General features: G+C 46.5%; 1 protein-coding gene across 6 annotated transcripts in view; it reads right to left on the reverse strand.

Annotated features, from left to right (window-relative positions):
* Nucleotides 1-12,194, reverse strand: part of LOC137370947 (testis-expressed protein 26-like) — a 30,831-nt gene extending 18,637 nt beyond the window's left edge. For 5 of the 6 annotated variants that reach the window (XR_010975148.1, XR_010975146.1, XR_010975147.1 and 2 more), the window contains exons 1-2: nucleotides 12,096-12,194; nucleotides 11,786-11,963 (exon numbers count right to left, since the gene is read on the reverse strand). Coding sequence is in view for 3 of the 6 variants with exons in the window: in XM_068032828.1 (XP_067888929.1) it covers nucleotides 11,786-11,963; nucleotides 12,096-12,152 (235 nt within the window). In the remaining 3 variants the exon portion in view is untranslated. The remainder of the gene's footprint in view (nucleotides 1-11,785; nucleotides 11,964-12,095) is intronic. The other variant, XM_068032829.1, reaches the window with a different exon arrangement.
* Between the last annotated feature and the right edge of the window lie 2,934 nt (nucleotides 12,195-15,128).

The following is a 15,128-nucleotide window of genomic DNA, read 5'->3' on the forward strand; positions in this document are numbered from 1 at the left end:
CCTGTTTCAGTACTGCATCTCTAAAAAAAAAATCTATCAAATTAATATTGACATGCTCCAGAATTCTACTGGGAAACAGCAGGAATCTCAAAGTTTAAGGCAAAATTTTGTACACATACAGCCATAAACATTTACAGTAAAGGCTATTCAGTTAAATGTGTCTGGCCAACTCTTTGCTGGAACAATCCAAAACTAGCTGTCTCACTATTCCCCTCTAATTCCCTCTGTTTAAATGTTTATCTACTCTTCCCTTAAAAGATGTACTGGTCTCTGTCTCAACTATTGCGATACAAACTTTTTTTCATAGGGATATTTTTCCTGAGCCTTCCCTTTTTCTATTTGCTCTCAGGATGTGGGCAATGCTGGCACTTATTGCCCATCACTAGTTGCTCAGAGGAGGTGGTGGTGGGTCTCCTCCTAGAACCACTGTAATCCTTGTGTTGATTCTGCAACAATCAAGTCAAGGTGATGTATGTCCAAATCAGTCTAGCGTGTGACTTGAAGGAGAACTTGAAGGTGATAGTGTTCCCACAATAATGCTGCTTTTGTCCTTGTTGGTGAAAGAAGTCACAGGAGAGGGAGATGCTGGTGAACTAAATTTGGTGTATTGTTACAGTGCATCCAACTAATCATACATACTGCAGCCTCACACGCCGAGTGACAATTTTAAATTGATGGCCATCTGTCACTGACTCCCCAACCTGAGCACCACTGCAACTTTGCAGAAGACACTCATCTAGAGAGGGAGAGTATTCGGAAGAGGTTTGTGGTGGTGAGGAGAGAAGTAGCGATTGGATGAGAGATGTGCGTTTGCACTGGAGTGCTAACTTGGGTTACATTAGAGTGTTAAAGTGGGAGTTTTGTGACAGAGGGAGTTTTGTGAGGAGGGAGTGAGGAGCTCCTTTCATTTCCTACCTGTCCTCAAAGAGCGTGAGGAGAGCCGAGAGTTTCCACAGCGCACAGCTGTGGATCAAGCTGGATTGAATTGTAAGTCATTGTTTTAGCAAGACTTAGTTGATTTATTTTTTACTATAATGGTTTTCTAAAGTTTTAAATTTAAAGGATTTAGTCATGGCAGGAGAGCTTAAAGCCGTGGTTTGCTCCTCTTGCTGCATGTGGGAATCCGGGAACATTTCCAGTTCCCGGGACCAGCATGTGTGCAGGAAGTGTGTCCAGCTGCAGCTCCTGGAAGCTCGGGTTTCAGAGCTGGAATGGCGGCTGGAAACACTGTGGGGCATCCGCGAGTCTGAGAGCATCGTGGATCGCATGTATAGAGAGGTGGTCACACCGCAGCTGAAGGGACTTGAGGAAGGAAGGGAATGGGTGACCACCAGACAGTCCAAGAGAATCAGGCAGGTAGTTCAGGAGTCCCCTGGGGTCCCGCTTGCAAATCGGTATTCCATTTTGGAGGCTGATGAGGCTGGTTCCTTCCGGGAGTGCGGACAGAGCCAAGCTTCTGGCACCACTAGCAGCCTGTCTGCACAGGAAGGGGGAAAGAGAGGAAGAACAATAGTAATAGGGGATTCTTATAGTCAGGGGAACAGATAGGCGCTACTGTGGCCGTCAACGTGACTCCAGGATGGTGTGTTGCCTCCCTGGTGCCAGGGTCCAGGATGTCACTGAACGGCTGCAGGGCATCCTGAAGGGGGAGGGTGATGGTACGAATGACATAGGTAGAAAGAGGGATGAGGTCTTGCATCAAGAATTCAGGGAGTTAGGCAGCAGACTAAAAAGCAGGACCTCTCAGGTTGTAATCTCTGGATTAATCCCAGTGCCACGTGCTAGTGAGTATAGCAATAGGAGAATAGCACAGATGAATGCGTGGCTTAAGAGTTGGTGCAGGAGGGAGGGTTTTAGATTCCTGGACCACTGGGACCGTTTCTTCTGGGGAAGGTGGGACCTGTACAAGAGGGACGGTCTACATCTGAACCAGAAGAGGACTAACATCCTTGCTGGCGGGTTTGCTAGTGCTGTTGGGACGGGTTTAAACTAATTTGGCAGGGGGAGGGGATGCAGACTCCTAGCAGAATAGGGACACAGCTAAATACAGGAAAGCAAACAAGTCAGAGGGAATACAGCGGAAGTAGGTTTCAAGGGAGTAAGACCAGGATGGATGGCCTCTACTTTAATGCCAGGAGTATTACAAGTAAAACGGATGAATGGGCGGCACAGTGGTGCAGTGGTTAGCACTGCAGCCTCACAGCTCCAGCGACCCGGGTTCAATTCTGGGTACTGCCTGTGTGGAGTTTGCAAGTTCTCCCTGTGTCTGCGTGGGTTTCCTCCGGGTGCTCCGGTTTCCTCCCACATGCCAAAGACTTGCAGGTTGATAGGTTAATTGGCCATTATAAATTGCCCCCAGTATAGGTAGGTGGTAGGGAAATATAGGGACAGGTGGGGATGTGGTAGGGATATGGAATTAGTGTAGAATTAGTATAAGTGGGTGGTTGATGGTCGGCACAGACCCGGTGGGCCGAAGAGCCTGTTTCAGTGCTGTATCACTAAACTAAACTAAACTATGAGTTAAGGGCAAGGATTGACACGTGGAATTGTGATATAGTAGCCATCATGGAGACATGGTTGAGGGAGGGGCAGGATTGGCAGCTCAATATCCCGGGATATAGAATCTTCAGGCGAGACAGAGGAGGGGGTAAAAGAGGAGGGGACATTGCAATATTAGTTAAGGAGTCAGTTACTGCAGTAAGGAGAGATGATATCTTGGAGGGGGCATCAAATGAAGCTTTATGGGTAGGGTTCAGGAATAAAAAAGGGACAGCCACATTGCTGGGTGTTTATTATAGACCTCTAGATAGTCAGCAGGGAATTGAGGAGCAAATTTGTGCACAATTCGCAGAGGTGTGTAAAAATAATAATAGGGTAATTATATTCGGTGATTTCAACTTTCCCAACATTAATTGAGATAGTCATCGTGTTAAGGGCTTAGATGGAGTGGAGTTCTAAAAATGTTTACAGGAGAACCTTTTAGCTCAATATGTAGAGGATCCAACTAGGGAAGGTGCAGTGCTGGACCTAATTCTGGGGAATGAAGCCGGACAGGCGGTTGATGTGTTGGTGGGGGGCATTTTGGTGAGAGCGACCACAACATGGTACAATTTAAGCTTGTTATGGAGAAAGAAATAGACAAGTTGCAAAAGAAGGTTTTAGATTGGGGGAGAGCAAATTTTAGTAAAATAAGGCAGGATCTGGCCAAGGTAGACTGGAAAGAGTTACTTGTCGGGAAATCTACAGAAGAGCAGTGGGAAGCATTCAAAAAGGAAATGAGGAGGGTACAGGCCCAACATGTTCCCTCTAGGGTAACAGGTAGGAGCAACAAGCCCAGAGAACCATGGATGACCAGAAACATTCAGGGTACGATGAGAAGGAAAAGAGAGGCTTTTAGCAAATACAAGGAGAGCAAATCAACAGAAGCATTAGTGGAGTACAGATAGTGTAGGATGGAGCTTCAGAAAGCATTTAGGAGAGTAAAGAGGGGATATGAGAAAGCTCTGGCTGGTAAAAGTAGGGAAAATCCCAAGATATTCTATAAGTATATCAATGGGAAGAGGATAACCAGGGAAAGAGTAGGACCCATTAGGGATCAAGGGGGATTTCTGTGGGTGGAGCCAGAGGACATTGGTAGGGTGTTGAATGAATACTTCACATCTGTCTTCACCCAAGAGAATGAGGATGTAGATATGGAACTCAGAGAGAGAGACTGTGAGGTTCTTGAGCAAATTGTCATAGGGAGTGACAAGGTATTGGAGGTTTTGGCAGGCTTAAAAGTAGACAAATCTCCAGGTCCGAACGATTTGTGTCCCCGAATGCTGTGGGAGGCGAGGGTGGAGATTGCAGGGGCTCTGACCCTAATTTTTAATTCCTCTCTGGCCACGGGGGTGGTGCCAGAGGACTGGAGAACAGCTAATGTGGTCCCACTATTTAAGAAAGGTTGTAGAGATAAGCCAGGGAACTACAGACTAGTGAGTCTCACGTCAGTGGTAGGGAAACTATTGGAGAAAATTCTGAAGGAGAGAATCTATTCCACTTGGAGAGGCAAAATTACGAATGGTCAGCATGGCTTCGTCAGAGGGAGGTCATGCCTAACAAATTTGATTGAATTTTTTGAGCATGTGACCAGGTGTGTAGATGAGGGTAGTGCAGTTGATGTAGTTTACATGGATTCCAGCAAAGCCTTTGACAAGGTCCCACATGGGAGACTTATCAAGAAAGCAAATGCACATGGGATACAGGGTAACTTGATAAGGTGGATTCAAAATTGGCTTAGCTGTAGGAGACAGAGAGTGATGACAGACGGCTGTTTTAGTGACTGGAAGCCAGTGTCCAGTGGCGTACCACAGGGATCTGTGCTGGGTCACCTATTGTTTGTCATTTATATAAATGACATTGATGACTATGTGGGGGGTAGGATCAGTAAGTTCGCGGATGACACAAAGATTGGCTGAGTGGTTAACAGTGAGGTTGAGTGTCTTGGGTTACAGGAAGATATAGACGGGATGGTCAAATGGGTAGAAAAGTGGCAAATGGAATTTAACGCTGAAAAGTGTGAGGTGATACACTTTGGAAGGAGTAATGTGACATGGAAGTATTCAATGAATGGCCTGACACTGGGAAGTTCCGAGGAACAAAGGGACCTTGGCTTATTTGTCCATAGATCTCTGAAGGCTGAAGGGCCGGTTAATAGGGTGGTGAAAAAGGCATATGGGACACTTGCCTTTATCAATCGAGGCATAGAATACAAAAGCAGTGAGGTAATGTTGGAGTTGTATAGAACTTTGGTAAGGCCACATCTGGAGTACTGTGTGCAATTCTGGTCGCCACATTATAGGAAGGATGTGATTGCACTGGAGGGGGTGCAGAGGCGATTCACCAGGATGGTGCCTGGGATGGAACATTTAAGCTATGAAGAGAGGTTGGATAGGCTAGGGTTGTTTTCGCTGGAGCAGAGAAGACTGAAGGGTGACCTGATCGAGGTGTACAAGATTATGAGGGGCATGGACAGGGTGGATAGGGAGCAGCTGTTCCCCTTAGCTGAAGGGTCAGTTACTAGGGGACACAAGTTTAAGGTGAGGGGCAGGAGGTTTAAGGGGGATTTGAGGAAGAACTTTTTTACCCAGAGGGTGATGACGTCTGGAATGCACTGCCTGGGAGGGTGGTAGAGGCGGCTTGCCTCACATCCTTTAAAAAGTACCTAGATGAGCACTTGGCATGTCATAACATTCAAGGCTATGGGCCAAGTGCTGGCAAATGGGATTAGGTAGACAGGTCAGGTGTCTTTAATGCATCGGTGCAGACTCGATGGGCCGAAGGGCCTCTTCTGCACTATTATTCTGTGATTCTGTGATTTTGTGAGATGGAGATAGCGATCAGGAGAGATAGGGCGATAGTGATCAGGAGGGAGCAATCAGGAGAGGAAGGGAGATTGAGAGTGGGAGAAAGAAGGACATAGCAATCGGGAGAGAGAGGGAGATAGCGATCGGGAGAGGAAGGAGGTTAGCGATCGGGAGAGGAAGAGAAATAGCGATCGAGAGAGAGAAGGAGATAGTGATCAGGAGAGAAGGAGGGAGATAGCGATCGGAAGAGACAGGGAGATAGCGATCGAGAGAGAGGAGAAAGTGATCGGCAGAAAGAAGGAGATGGTGATCGATAAAGAGAGGGAGAGAGCGATCAGGAGCAAGAAGGAGATAGTGATCGGGACAGGGAGGGAGATAGTGATTGGGAGAGGAAGGGAGATAGCAATCGGAAGAGGAAGGGAGATAACAATCGGGAGAGAGAAGGGAGATAGCGATAGAGAGACAGGGAGATAGTGATCGAGCAAGAGTGGGTGATGGCAATCAGGAGAGAGAGGGAGCTAGCGATCGGGAGAGGAAGGGAGATAATTGGCAGAGAGAAACAGATAGCAATCAGGAGAGAGCGGGAGATAGCGATCAGGAGAGGAAGAGAGTAAGTGATCAGGAGAGGAAGGGAGACAGCAATTGGGAGAGAGAAGCATATCGCGATCGGGAGAGAGAGATGGAGATAGCAATCAGGAGAGAGAGGGAGATAGTGATCAGGAGAGAGTGGGAGATAGCGATCGGGAGAGGAAGAGGGTTAGCGATCGGGAGAGGAAGGGAGATAGCAATCGGGAGAGAGAAGCATATAGCGATCGGGAGAGAGAGACAGAGATAGCAATCAGGAGAGAGGGAGAGATAGCGTTCAGAAGATGAAGGGAGATAGCAATCGGGAGAGGAAGGGAAATAGCGATCGGGAGAGAGAAGGAGATGGCGATCGGGAAAGAGAGGGTGATAGTGTCAGGAGAGAAGGAAGGGAGATAGCGATCAGCAGAGAGAATGAACTAGCAATCGGGAGAGAGAGGGTGATAGCAATTGGGGGTGGGGAGGTGATAGCCATCGGGAAAGGAAGGGAGATAGCAATCAGGAGAGAGAAGGAGATAGTGGTCAAGAGAGGAAAGGAGATAGTGATTGGGAGAGGAAGGGAGATAGCGATTGGAAGAGAGAAGGAGATAGCAATTGGGAGAGGAGGAAGGGAGATAGCGATCGGCAGAGAGAATGAGATAGCAATCGGGAGGGGGGGGGCAGCATTTTGGAGAGAGTGGGCAATAGCAATCGGGAGAGGGACGGAGATAGCGATCAGGAGTGCGAAGGAGATAGCAATCGAGAGAGAGGGAAGGAGATAGTGATCAGGAGAGAGAGGGAGATAGTGATCGGGAGAAAGAAGGAGATAGAAATTGGGAGAAAGAAGGAGATAGAAATCGGGAGAGAGGAGATAGCGATCAGGAGAGAGAGGAAGATAGCGATCGGGAGAAAGAAGGAGATAGCAATCGCAAGAGAGAGGGAGATAGTGACCGAGAGAGAGAGGGAGATAGCGATTGGGAGAGAAGGAGGGAGTATGCGATCGGGAGAGAGAAGGAGATAACGATCGGGTGAGAGGGAGATAGCGATCGGGAGAGAGAGGGAGATAACGATCGGGAGAGAGGGAGATAGCGAATGGGAGAGACAGGGAGATAGCGATTGAGAGCGAAGAAGGGAGATTGTGATCGGGAGAAGAATGAGCTAGAGATCGAGAGTGAGGGGGAGATGGTGATTGGGAGAGAGGGAGATAGCGATCGGGAGAGAGAGGGTGATAGAGTCAGGAGAGAATGAAGGGAGATAGCAATTGGTAGAGAGAAGGAGCTAGCGATCCGGAGAGAGAAAGTAGAAGGCAGCGATCGGGAGAGAAGGAGGGAGATAGCAATCCGGAGTGATAAAGAAGAAGGCAGCGATCGGGAGAGAGAGGGAGATAGTGATCGGGAGAGGAAGGGAGATAGCGATCGAGAGAGAGGGAAGGAGATAACGATAAGGAGAGAGGGAGATAGTGATCAGGAGAGAGAGGGAGATGGCGGTCGGGAGAGAAAGAGAGATAGCGACCGGGAGAGAGAGGGAGATAGAGATCGAGAGTGAGGGGGCGATGGCGATCGGGAGAGAGAGGGAGAAAGGGATCGGGAGAGAGTGGAAGATAGCGATCGGGAGAGAGAGGGTGATAGCGTCAGGAGAGAAGGAAGGGAGATAGCAATTGGTAGGGAGAAGGAGCTAGCAATCCGGAGAGAGAAAGTAGAAGGCAGCGATCGGGAGAGAGAGGGAGATAGCGATCGAGAGAGAGGGAAGGAGATAGCGATAAGGAGAGAGGGAGATAGTGATCAGGAGAGAGAGCGAGATGGCGGTCGGGAGAGAAAGGGAGATAGCGACCGGGAGAGAGAGAGATAGAGATCGAGAGTGAGGGAGAGATGGCGATCGGGAGAGAGAGGGAGATAGTAATCGGGAGAGAAAGAGAGATCGCGATCGGGAGAGAGAGGGAGATGGAGATCAGAAGAGGAAGGGAAATAGCGATCTGGAGAGAGAAGGAGATAGCGATCGGGAGAGAGAGGGAGATATCAAAGGGAGTAAGAAGGAGATAGCAATTGGGAGAGGGAGGGAGATAGCGATCAGGAGTGAGAAGGAGATAGTGATCAGGAGAGGAAGGCAAATAGTGATCGGGAGCGGAAGGGAGAAAGCGATCAGGAGAAAGAAGGAGATAGCAATCGCAAGAGAGAGGGAGATAGTGACCGGGACAGAGAGGGAGATAGCGATTGGGAGAGAAGGAGGGAGATTGCAATCAGAAGAGAGAAGGAGATAGAGATTGAGAGTGAGGGGTAGATGGCGATGGGGAGAGAAAGTGAGATGGCGATCAGGGGAGGAAGGGAGATAGCGATCGGGAGAGAGAAGGAGGCAGCAATTTGGAGCTAGAAGGAGATAGCGATTGGGAGAGAGAGGGAGATAGCAATCGGGAGAGGAAGGGAGTTAGCGATCAGGAGTGAGAAGGAGATAGCGATCGTGAGAGAGGGAGGGAGATAGCGATCGGGAGAGAGAGGGAGATAGCGATTGGGAGAGAGAGGGAGATAGCGATCGCAAGAGAGTGGATGATAGCAATCAGGAGGGGGGGGAGGTAACAATCAGGAGAGGAAGGGAGATAACGATCAGGAGTGAGAAGGAGATAGCGATCGAGAGAGAGGGAGGGAAATAGCGATCGGAAGAGAGTGGGAGATAGCGACTGGGAGACAGAGGGAGATAGCGATCGCAAGAGAGTGGATGATAGCAATCAGGAGTGGGGGGGAGATAACAATCGGGAGAGGAAGGGAGATAGCGATCAGGAGTGAGAAGGAGATAGCGATCGATAGAGAGGGAAGAAGATAGCGATCAGGAGAGAGTGGGAGATAGTGATTAGGAGAAAGAGAATGCGATCGAGAGAGAGAAGGAGATAGCGATTGAGTAAGAAGGAAATAGAATCTGGAGAAAGAAGGTGATAGCGATCAGGGGAGAGAGGGAACAAGTGATCAGGAGGGGGGAAGGTAGCAATCGGGAGAGGAAGGGAGATAGCAATCAGGAGAGAGAAGGAGATAGCGATCGAAAGAGAGAGAAGGAGATAGCAATCGAGAGAGAAGGAGATAGCGATCAGGAGAGGAAGGGAGATAGTGGTTGGGAGCGGAAGGGAGAAAGCCATTGGGTGAGATAAGGAGATAGCAATCGGGAGAGAGAAGGAGGGAGATAGCGAACGGGAAAGAGAGGGAGAAATTAATCGGGAGAAGGAAGGAGATAGCAATCGGGAGAAAAATGTTGATAGCGATCAGGAGAGAGAAGGAGATAGCGATCGAGGGAGAAGAAGGGAGATAACGATCAGGAGAGAGAAGGAGATAGTGATTGGGAGAGCAGGAGTGATAGAGCGATCGGGCGAAAGAAGGAGGCAGCAATTTGGAGAGAGAGGGAGATAGCGATCGGGAGAGAGAGGGAGATAGTGATCAAGGGAGAGAGAAGCAGCTAGCGATCTGGAGAGAGAGGGAGATAGCAATCAGAAGAGGAAGGGAGATAGCGAGCGGGAGAAAGAAGGTGATAGCCATAGAGAGAAAGGGGGAGATAGCGATTGGGAGAGAAGGAAGGGAGATAGCGATCGGGAAATAGAAGGAGATAGCGATCACTAGAGAGAGGGAGATAGCAATCGGGAGAGAGAGGGAGATAGCGATAGCGAGAGAGAAGGAGATAGCAATCGGGAGAGGTGGGAGATAGCGATCGGGAAAGATAAGGAGATAGCAATCGGGAGAGAGAAGGAGATTGCGATTGAGAGAGAGAAGGAGATTGCGAGGGAGGGAGAGGGAGTTAGCGATCAGGAGAGAGAGGGGTATTGCGATCGGGGGAGAGAGGGAGATAATGATTGAGAGAGAGAAGGAGATAGCGATCGAGAGAGAGAGAAGAAGCTAGCGATCAGGAGAGAGAGGGAGATAGCGATGGGGAGAGAGTGAGATAGCAATCAGAAGAGGAAGGGAGATAGCGATTGGGAGAAAGAAAGGGAGATAGCGATCGGCAGAGAGAATGAACTAGCAATCGGGAGAGAGAGGGAGATAGCAATCAGGAGAGGAAGGGGGATAGCAATCAGGAGGGAGAAGGAGATAGCGATTGAGTGAGACGGAGATAGTGATCAGGAGAGGAAGGGAGATAGCGATTGGGAGAGAGAAGGAGATAGCAATTGGGAGAGAAGGAGGGAGATAGCGATCGGGAAAGAGAGGGAGATATTGATCGGGAGAAAGTAGATAGCGAACGGGAGAAAGAAGGTAATAGCGATCATGGGAGAGAGGGAGCTGGCAATTGGAAGAGACAAGCAGATAGTTATCAGGAGAGAGAAGGAGATAGTGATCGAATGAGAGAGAGGGCGATAGCAATCGGGAGAAGAGGGAGATGGCAATCGGGAGAGGAAGGGAGGTAGCAATCAGGAGTGAGAAGGAGATACCGATCGAGAGAGAGAGAGAAGGAGATAGCGATTAGGAGAGGAAGGGAGATAGTGATCGGGAGAGGAAGGGAGATAGCAATCGGGAGAGAGAAGCAGATAGCGATCAGGAGAGAGAGGTGGACATAGTGATCAGGAGAGAGAGGGTGGCGATCAGGAGAGGAAGGTAGATCGCGATCGGGAGAGGAAGGGAAATAGCAATCGGGAGAGAGAAGGAGATAGAGATTGGGAGAGAAGAAGGGAGAGAGCGATCGGGAGAAAGAGGCGGCAATTTGGAGAGAGAGGGAGATAGCAATCGGGAGAGAGAGGGAGATAGCGATTAGAAGAGGAAGGAGATAGCGATTGGGAGAGAGAAGGAGATAGAGATTGGGAGAGAGAATGAGTTAGCAATCGGGAGAGGGATATTGCGATCGGAAGAGAGAGGGAGATAGCGATCGGGAGTGGAAGGGAGATAGTGATCTAGAGAGAAGGAAGGAGATAGTGATCGGGACTGAGAAGGAGCTAGCAATTGAGAGAGAGGGAAGGAGATAGCGATCAGGAGAGGAAGGGAGATAGTGATCAGGAGAGAGAAGGAGGGAGATAGCAAGCGGGAAAGAGATATTGATCGGGAGGAAGAAGGTGATAGCGATTGGGGGAAAGAAGGTGATAGTGATCAGGAGAGAGAGGGAGTTAGCGATCAGGAGAGGAAGCTAGCGAGTGGAAGAGACAGGGAGATGGTGATCATTAGAGCGAAGGAGATAGCGATCGAGAGAGAGGAGATAACGATCGGGAGAGAAGGAGGGAGATAGGGATCGGGAAAGAGAGGGAGATTGCGATCAGGAGAGAGAGGGTGATAGCTATCAGGAGAAAGAGGGACATAGCGATCGAGGGAGATAGTAATTGGGAGAGACAGGGAGAGTGATCAGAAGAGGTGTTATTTGTCAGAAGAGAGTGTAATGTGCTGATTGGGAGAGAAGGAAGCAGTGATCAGGAGATGGAGGCAGGCAGTCAGAAGGCATGAGAGTGGTGAGTGCGGGGTGGTGCGCAAGTGGTATGTTTTCTTCACAAACTTATCTTTTGGTGGCGGTTGCAGCAGTCCCTTTAAGGACTGGTAATTTGGCTACATGTAGACCTGCTTCTCCTAAATGCAGCTGGCCTAGTCAGTGTTGGTTGTTCTCAGGGCAGCCAAGTTTGCAAAGGGGTATCAAACAAGCATTGGGTCCCCTATGTGCATATGCAAAGGGCCTAATGCCTGTTTCAATTGTTGGCCCTGGATGTATCTTTTAATATGGCATGCAGCTGACTTCCATCTCAGAATGTGTATGCACTCGTCACCCACCATGATGGACACTTCAGTGCCTCTTTGATCCCTATAAAAGCAAGGCAGCATCATCACATTTCATGGCTGCTATCTGTGAAACACCATTCACTTTCAGATTATCTTTGCTTAACAGGATTGCAATGATGATTGACTTTTATTTATTTATTTATCGTTGTCACTCACCTGGGCAAAGATTAGTCGCACTTGGTCTGAGGTCTGCTCTTCTTTTTATACACTTTTTACATTTTTTAACCTCTGTAGGTACCTTGTTTACCTTCTGAGAAATGGCTAGCTCTTTGTTCTTCCTCCCTTCTCTTTGATCATCCTTTACTTTTCGACAGTCTTGCGGACGTCTGCTATGCTGGGGTGTTTGAATGCCAGCATTCAGATGAAGTATCGGGTAAGAGAGGGGGAAAATCACATTCACAAAACCAATTAGAGTTGCTCTTTCATAAACAAGCAGTAAGTATAATCATGCTGATTGTGAGTTTACCTGGGCAGTAATGGGATCAGGCACTTTCTTAACATACGATGTTAGACACAGATCCATCGTACTGAGGTACTGGTGGCTTTGTGATTATTGCCCTCTCCTTTAGGTTACTGTGAATAACTGAATCTTTTTGAGCTTTTCATTTGCAGGCGGAAGAGGTTGTGCTTCAGTTGCCAAGGGATATAGTGTGGTTGCCTGGCGTAGAATAAACAAAGAGCTAATAAAAGAACTTCATGCACTTCAAACAGTAGATTTAAAGCTTTAGTACTCTCCAGTCTCAGAATGGCATTGTATTTGCATGGGAATCCCTTGCACAGGGGAATAAATTCTCATGTATTTACTGTGAGAATCATTCATTTTGCTATGACCTCTTTAAAGATACCCCAAGCAGGGTTGGCATTTGCTTTTAATCAGCCCATGCAAAGCTTCAGTTTGAGGCCCTTGCATTTTAATAGATAATTATACTAAATGTTGCCTATTTAATTTGTTGCCAACTCCGCGCCCATACGATCAGGAAAGGAATGTTTGTAATTGGTAATGTAAAAATAGTTGGCAAAATGATAAGCAATAGGTAACACAAAAGCAAATGACATTGCATGATTCGAAAGATTTGGAAACTCCTATATTATTTCATTCTATGAGCCATATGACTACTCAGAAACTAGTTTTCATGCTTAATCTGCAGCAAAGTCCTATAAAACATGAGTAATTGACCTTCCGATAAATGTCAAGTGCATTCAAGATCTTGTCAGGCCATTTAGATGTTTTTGTGACATAGTTGACTAAATAAATCGTTATCACTTGCAGTCAGAAAAAAACATCATTTACCTTGCAAATGGCATTTTTAGGATAGATATCAAGAAGTTCTTCTTCACACAAAGAATGACCAAATTATGAAATAAATTTTGAGCCCGATTTTAAGTGAATGATTTTGAGTGAGTTAAAATCGGATTGAGTAATGGAGACAAAAACATTTGAATCCTTAAGAAACAATTAGATACTACGATTGTTTAAAAATGGCACCCATTTTGGCATTTTTCGCTTTTAAAAACAAAACATTCCTTGACATATTTAAAAGTATTTGAAATCTATCTCTCTCCTTGATTTCTAACACTTTTAAAGCTTAATAGCTCTGTGTATACTGTTATAAACTTGTTCCCCACCCCACCCAGTTTTTCTCCTCTCCTCTCCAGAAGGTGTTGGCTTATGCTGGGGTACAACTTTCTGCAAACCAAGTTTATGCTACCTGTTCGCATAACTTAATCCTTTAAACCCTGGTATAATATTGATGAATGTGCTCTGAACCCCTTCAAGGCCCAAGGTTTGGTGCCCAAAACTGAACACAGTCCTGCAGATGGCATTTGTCCAAGGCCCTGTACAACTTCCTCACTTTTTTATTCCAATCCGCTTGAGATAAAGCCATTAGCCTCTTTGAGTACTTTTATACCTGTGAACTAGATTTTAGTGATTTGTGCATATGGACCCAAATCCCCACGTTCCTCCATAGCCCTTCGTGTCTCACCATTAAGAAAATATTCCAATTTGTCTTTCATAAGTGGATGACCTCACTCTACCCCACATTGAACTCTAGCCGCCATAGTTTAGGCTGCTCACTTAGTCAGTCTATGTCTCTTTGGAACTTCCTGCTTCCTTCTACACAACTTACTGTACCTCCTACCTTCATGTCATCCGCAAACTTTGATATACTATTCCTTTATACAGTCATTTATAGATATAATAATAGTGAGAAGTTGAGCCCTAGTAAATATCCCTGGGGAATACTACTTGTCAGATTCCACCAATGTGAGTGTTCCCTTTATCCTTATACTGTCTCCCACCTCCCAACCAATTATGAACCCATGTCACACGTTTACCTTCAATTCCATCTTCTTTCATTTTTGCTACTAATCTCTTGTGCAGCACCGCATCAAATGCCTTTTGAAAGTCCATATAGACAACATCCATAGGCATTCACCCTATCCATCATGCTATTGTTAGTGACCTCCTCATGGCCTACATGTCACATGTTCATGTTGTCTTTCTTTAATCAGCTCATATTTGTCCAAGTCCTCAATCACTCTATCTCTGATGATAGATTTTACTAACTTCTCTATAACTGATGTTAAGCTGACAGGTCTGTAGTTTCCTGATTTCTGCCTCCCTCCCTTCTTAAATAATGGAGTGAAATTTTTCAATCTAAAACTGCAATTTGTGAATCTGAAGAGCTTGGGAAATTATGACTAATGCACCTGCAATTTCCTTACCTTGTTTCATGGTATAACTCTTATCTGTGATTCATAAAAGTTGTGGGTTCAAGTGCCTCTACAGGATTTGTGCACATTAACTAAGCTAATGCTTCAGTATCTGTGCTGAGGGAGCATGGTGGTTGTTTGGATGGCTAATTGTCCACATCGGGGACTAGATTTCTCATGGCTATCAGTTCTCCCATATTCACCTCATCCATGGCATTGACTCATAAACTGCTAACTGTAACTATTAGATACTTTAAACATTTAGATCTGGTGAATTTTATTTCTCACACCAGGAAGAACTTAATTTTTCACCCATTCATATTCAAGACAAGAAAAATCTAGCACTAAATGCATACCTTAAAGCTAAATATTTGTATATTGAAATAATTTAATGAAATCATTCACAGAAGATCAATAAAATAGGTTCTTTCCAGTGGTTCAGCGATTAAAGTTTAAACTATTACTGTTACATATTGTATCATAATCACTCCAAATATATAACTTTCCAAATATATGAAAGTATTCATTATCCACGATCTTTGGCTTTTTAATGTTCAATCCAATAGACTCCAGTCCGCAAGTACTATGCCTTCACTTCAAATACCAAAGTACTGTGGAACACAGTAGAATTACATGGAATATACAGCACAGAAACATGTCATTCTTTGGTGTTTCAGAAGGTGGGAGGGACTGATCAGAGCTACACACCAGTGCATCATGGGGCAGTGTGAGGCAGAAATTTACTGATACAGTATCTGAGCAGTTTTGGGAGAAATCCTCAGTC

Source organism: Heterodontus francisci, chromosome 6, assembly GCF_036365525.1.
Source record: "Heterodontus francisci isolate sHetFra1 chromosome 6, sHetFra1.hap1, whole genome shotgun sequence".
In the NCBI taxonomy this organism is placed as follows: domain Eukaryota; kingdom Metazoa; phylum Chordata; class Chondrichthyes; order Heterodontiformes; family Heterodontidae; genus Heterodontus; species Heterodontus francisci.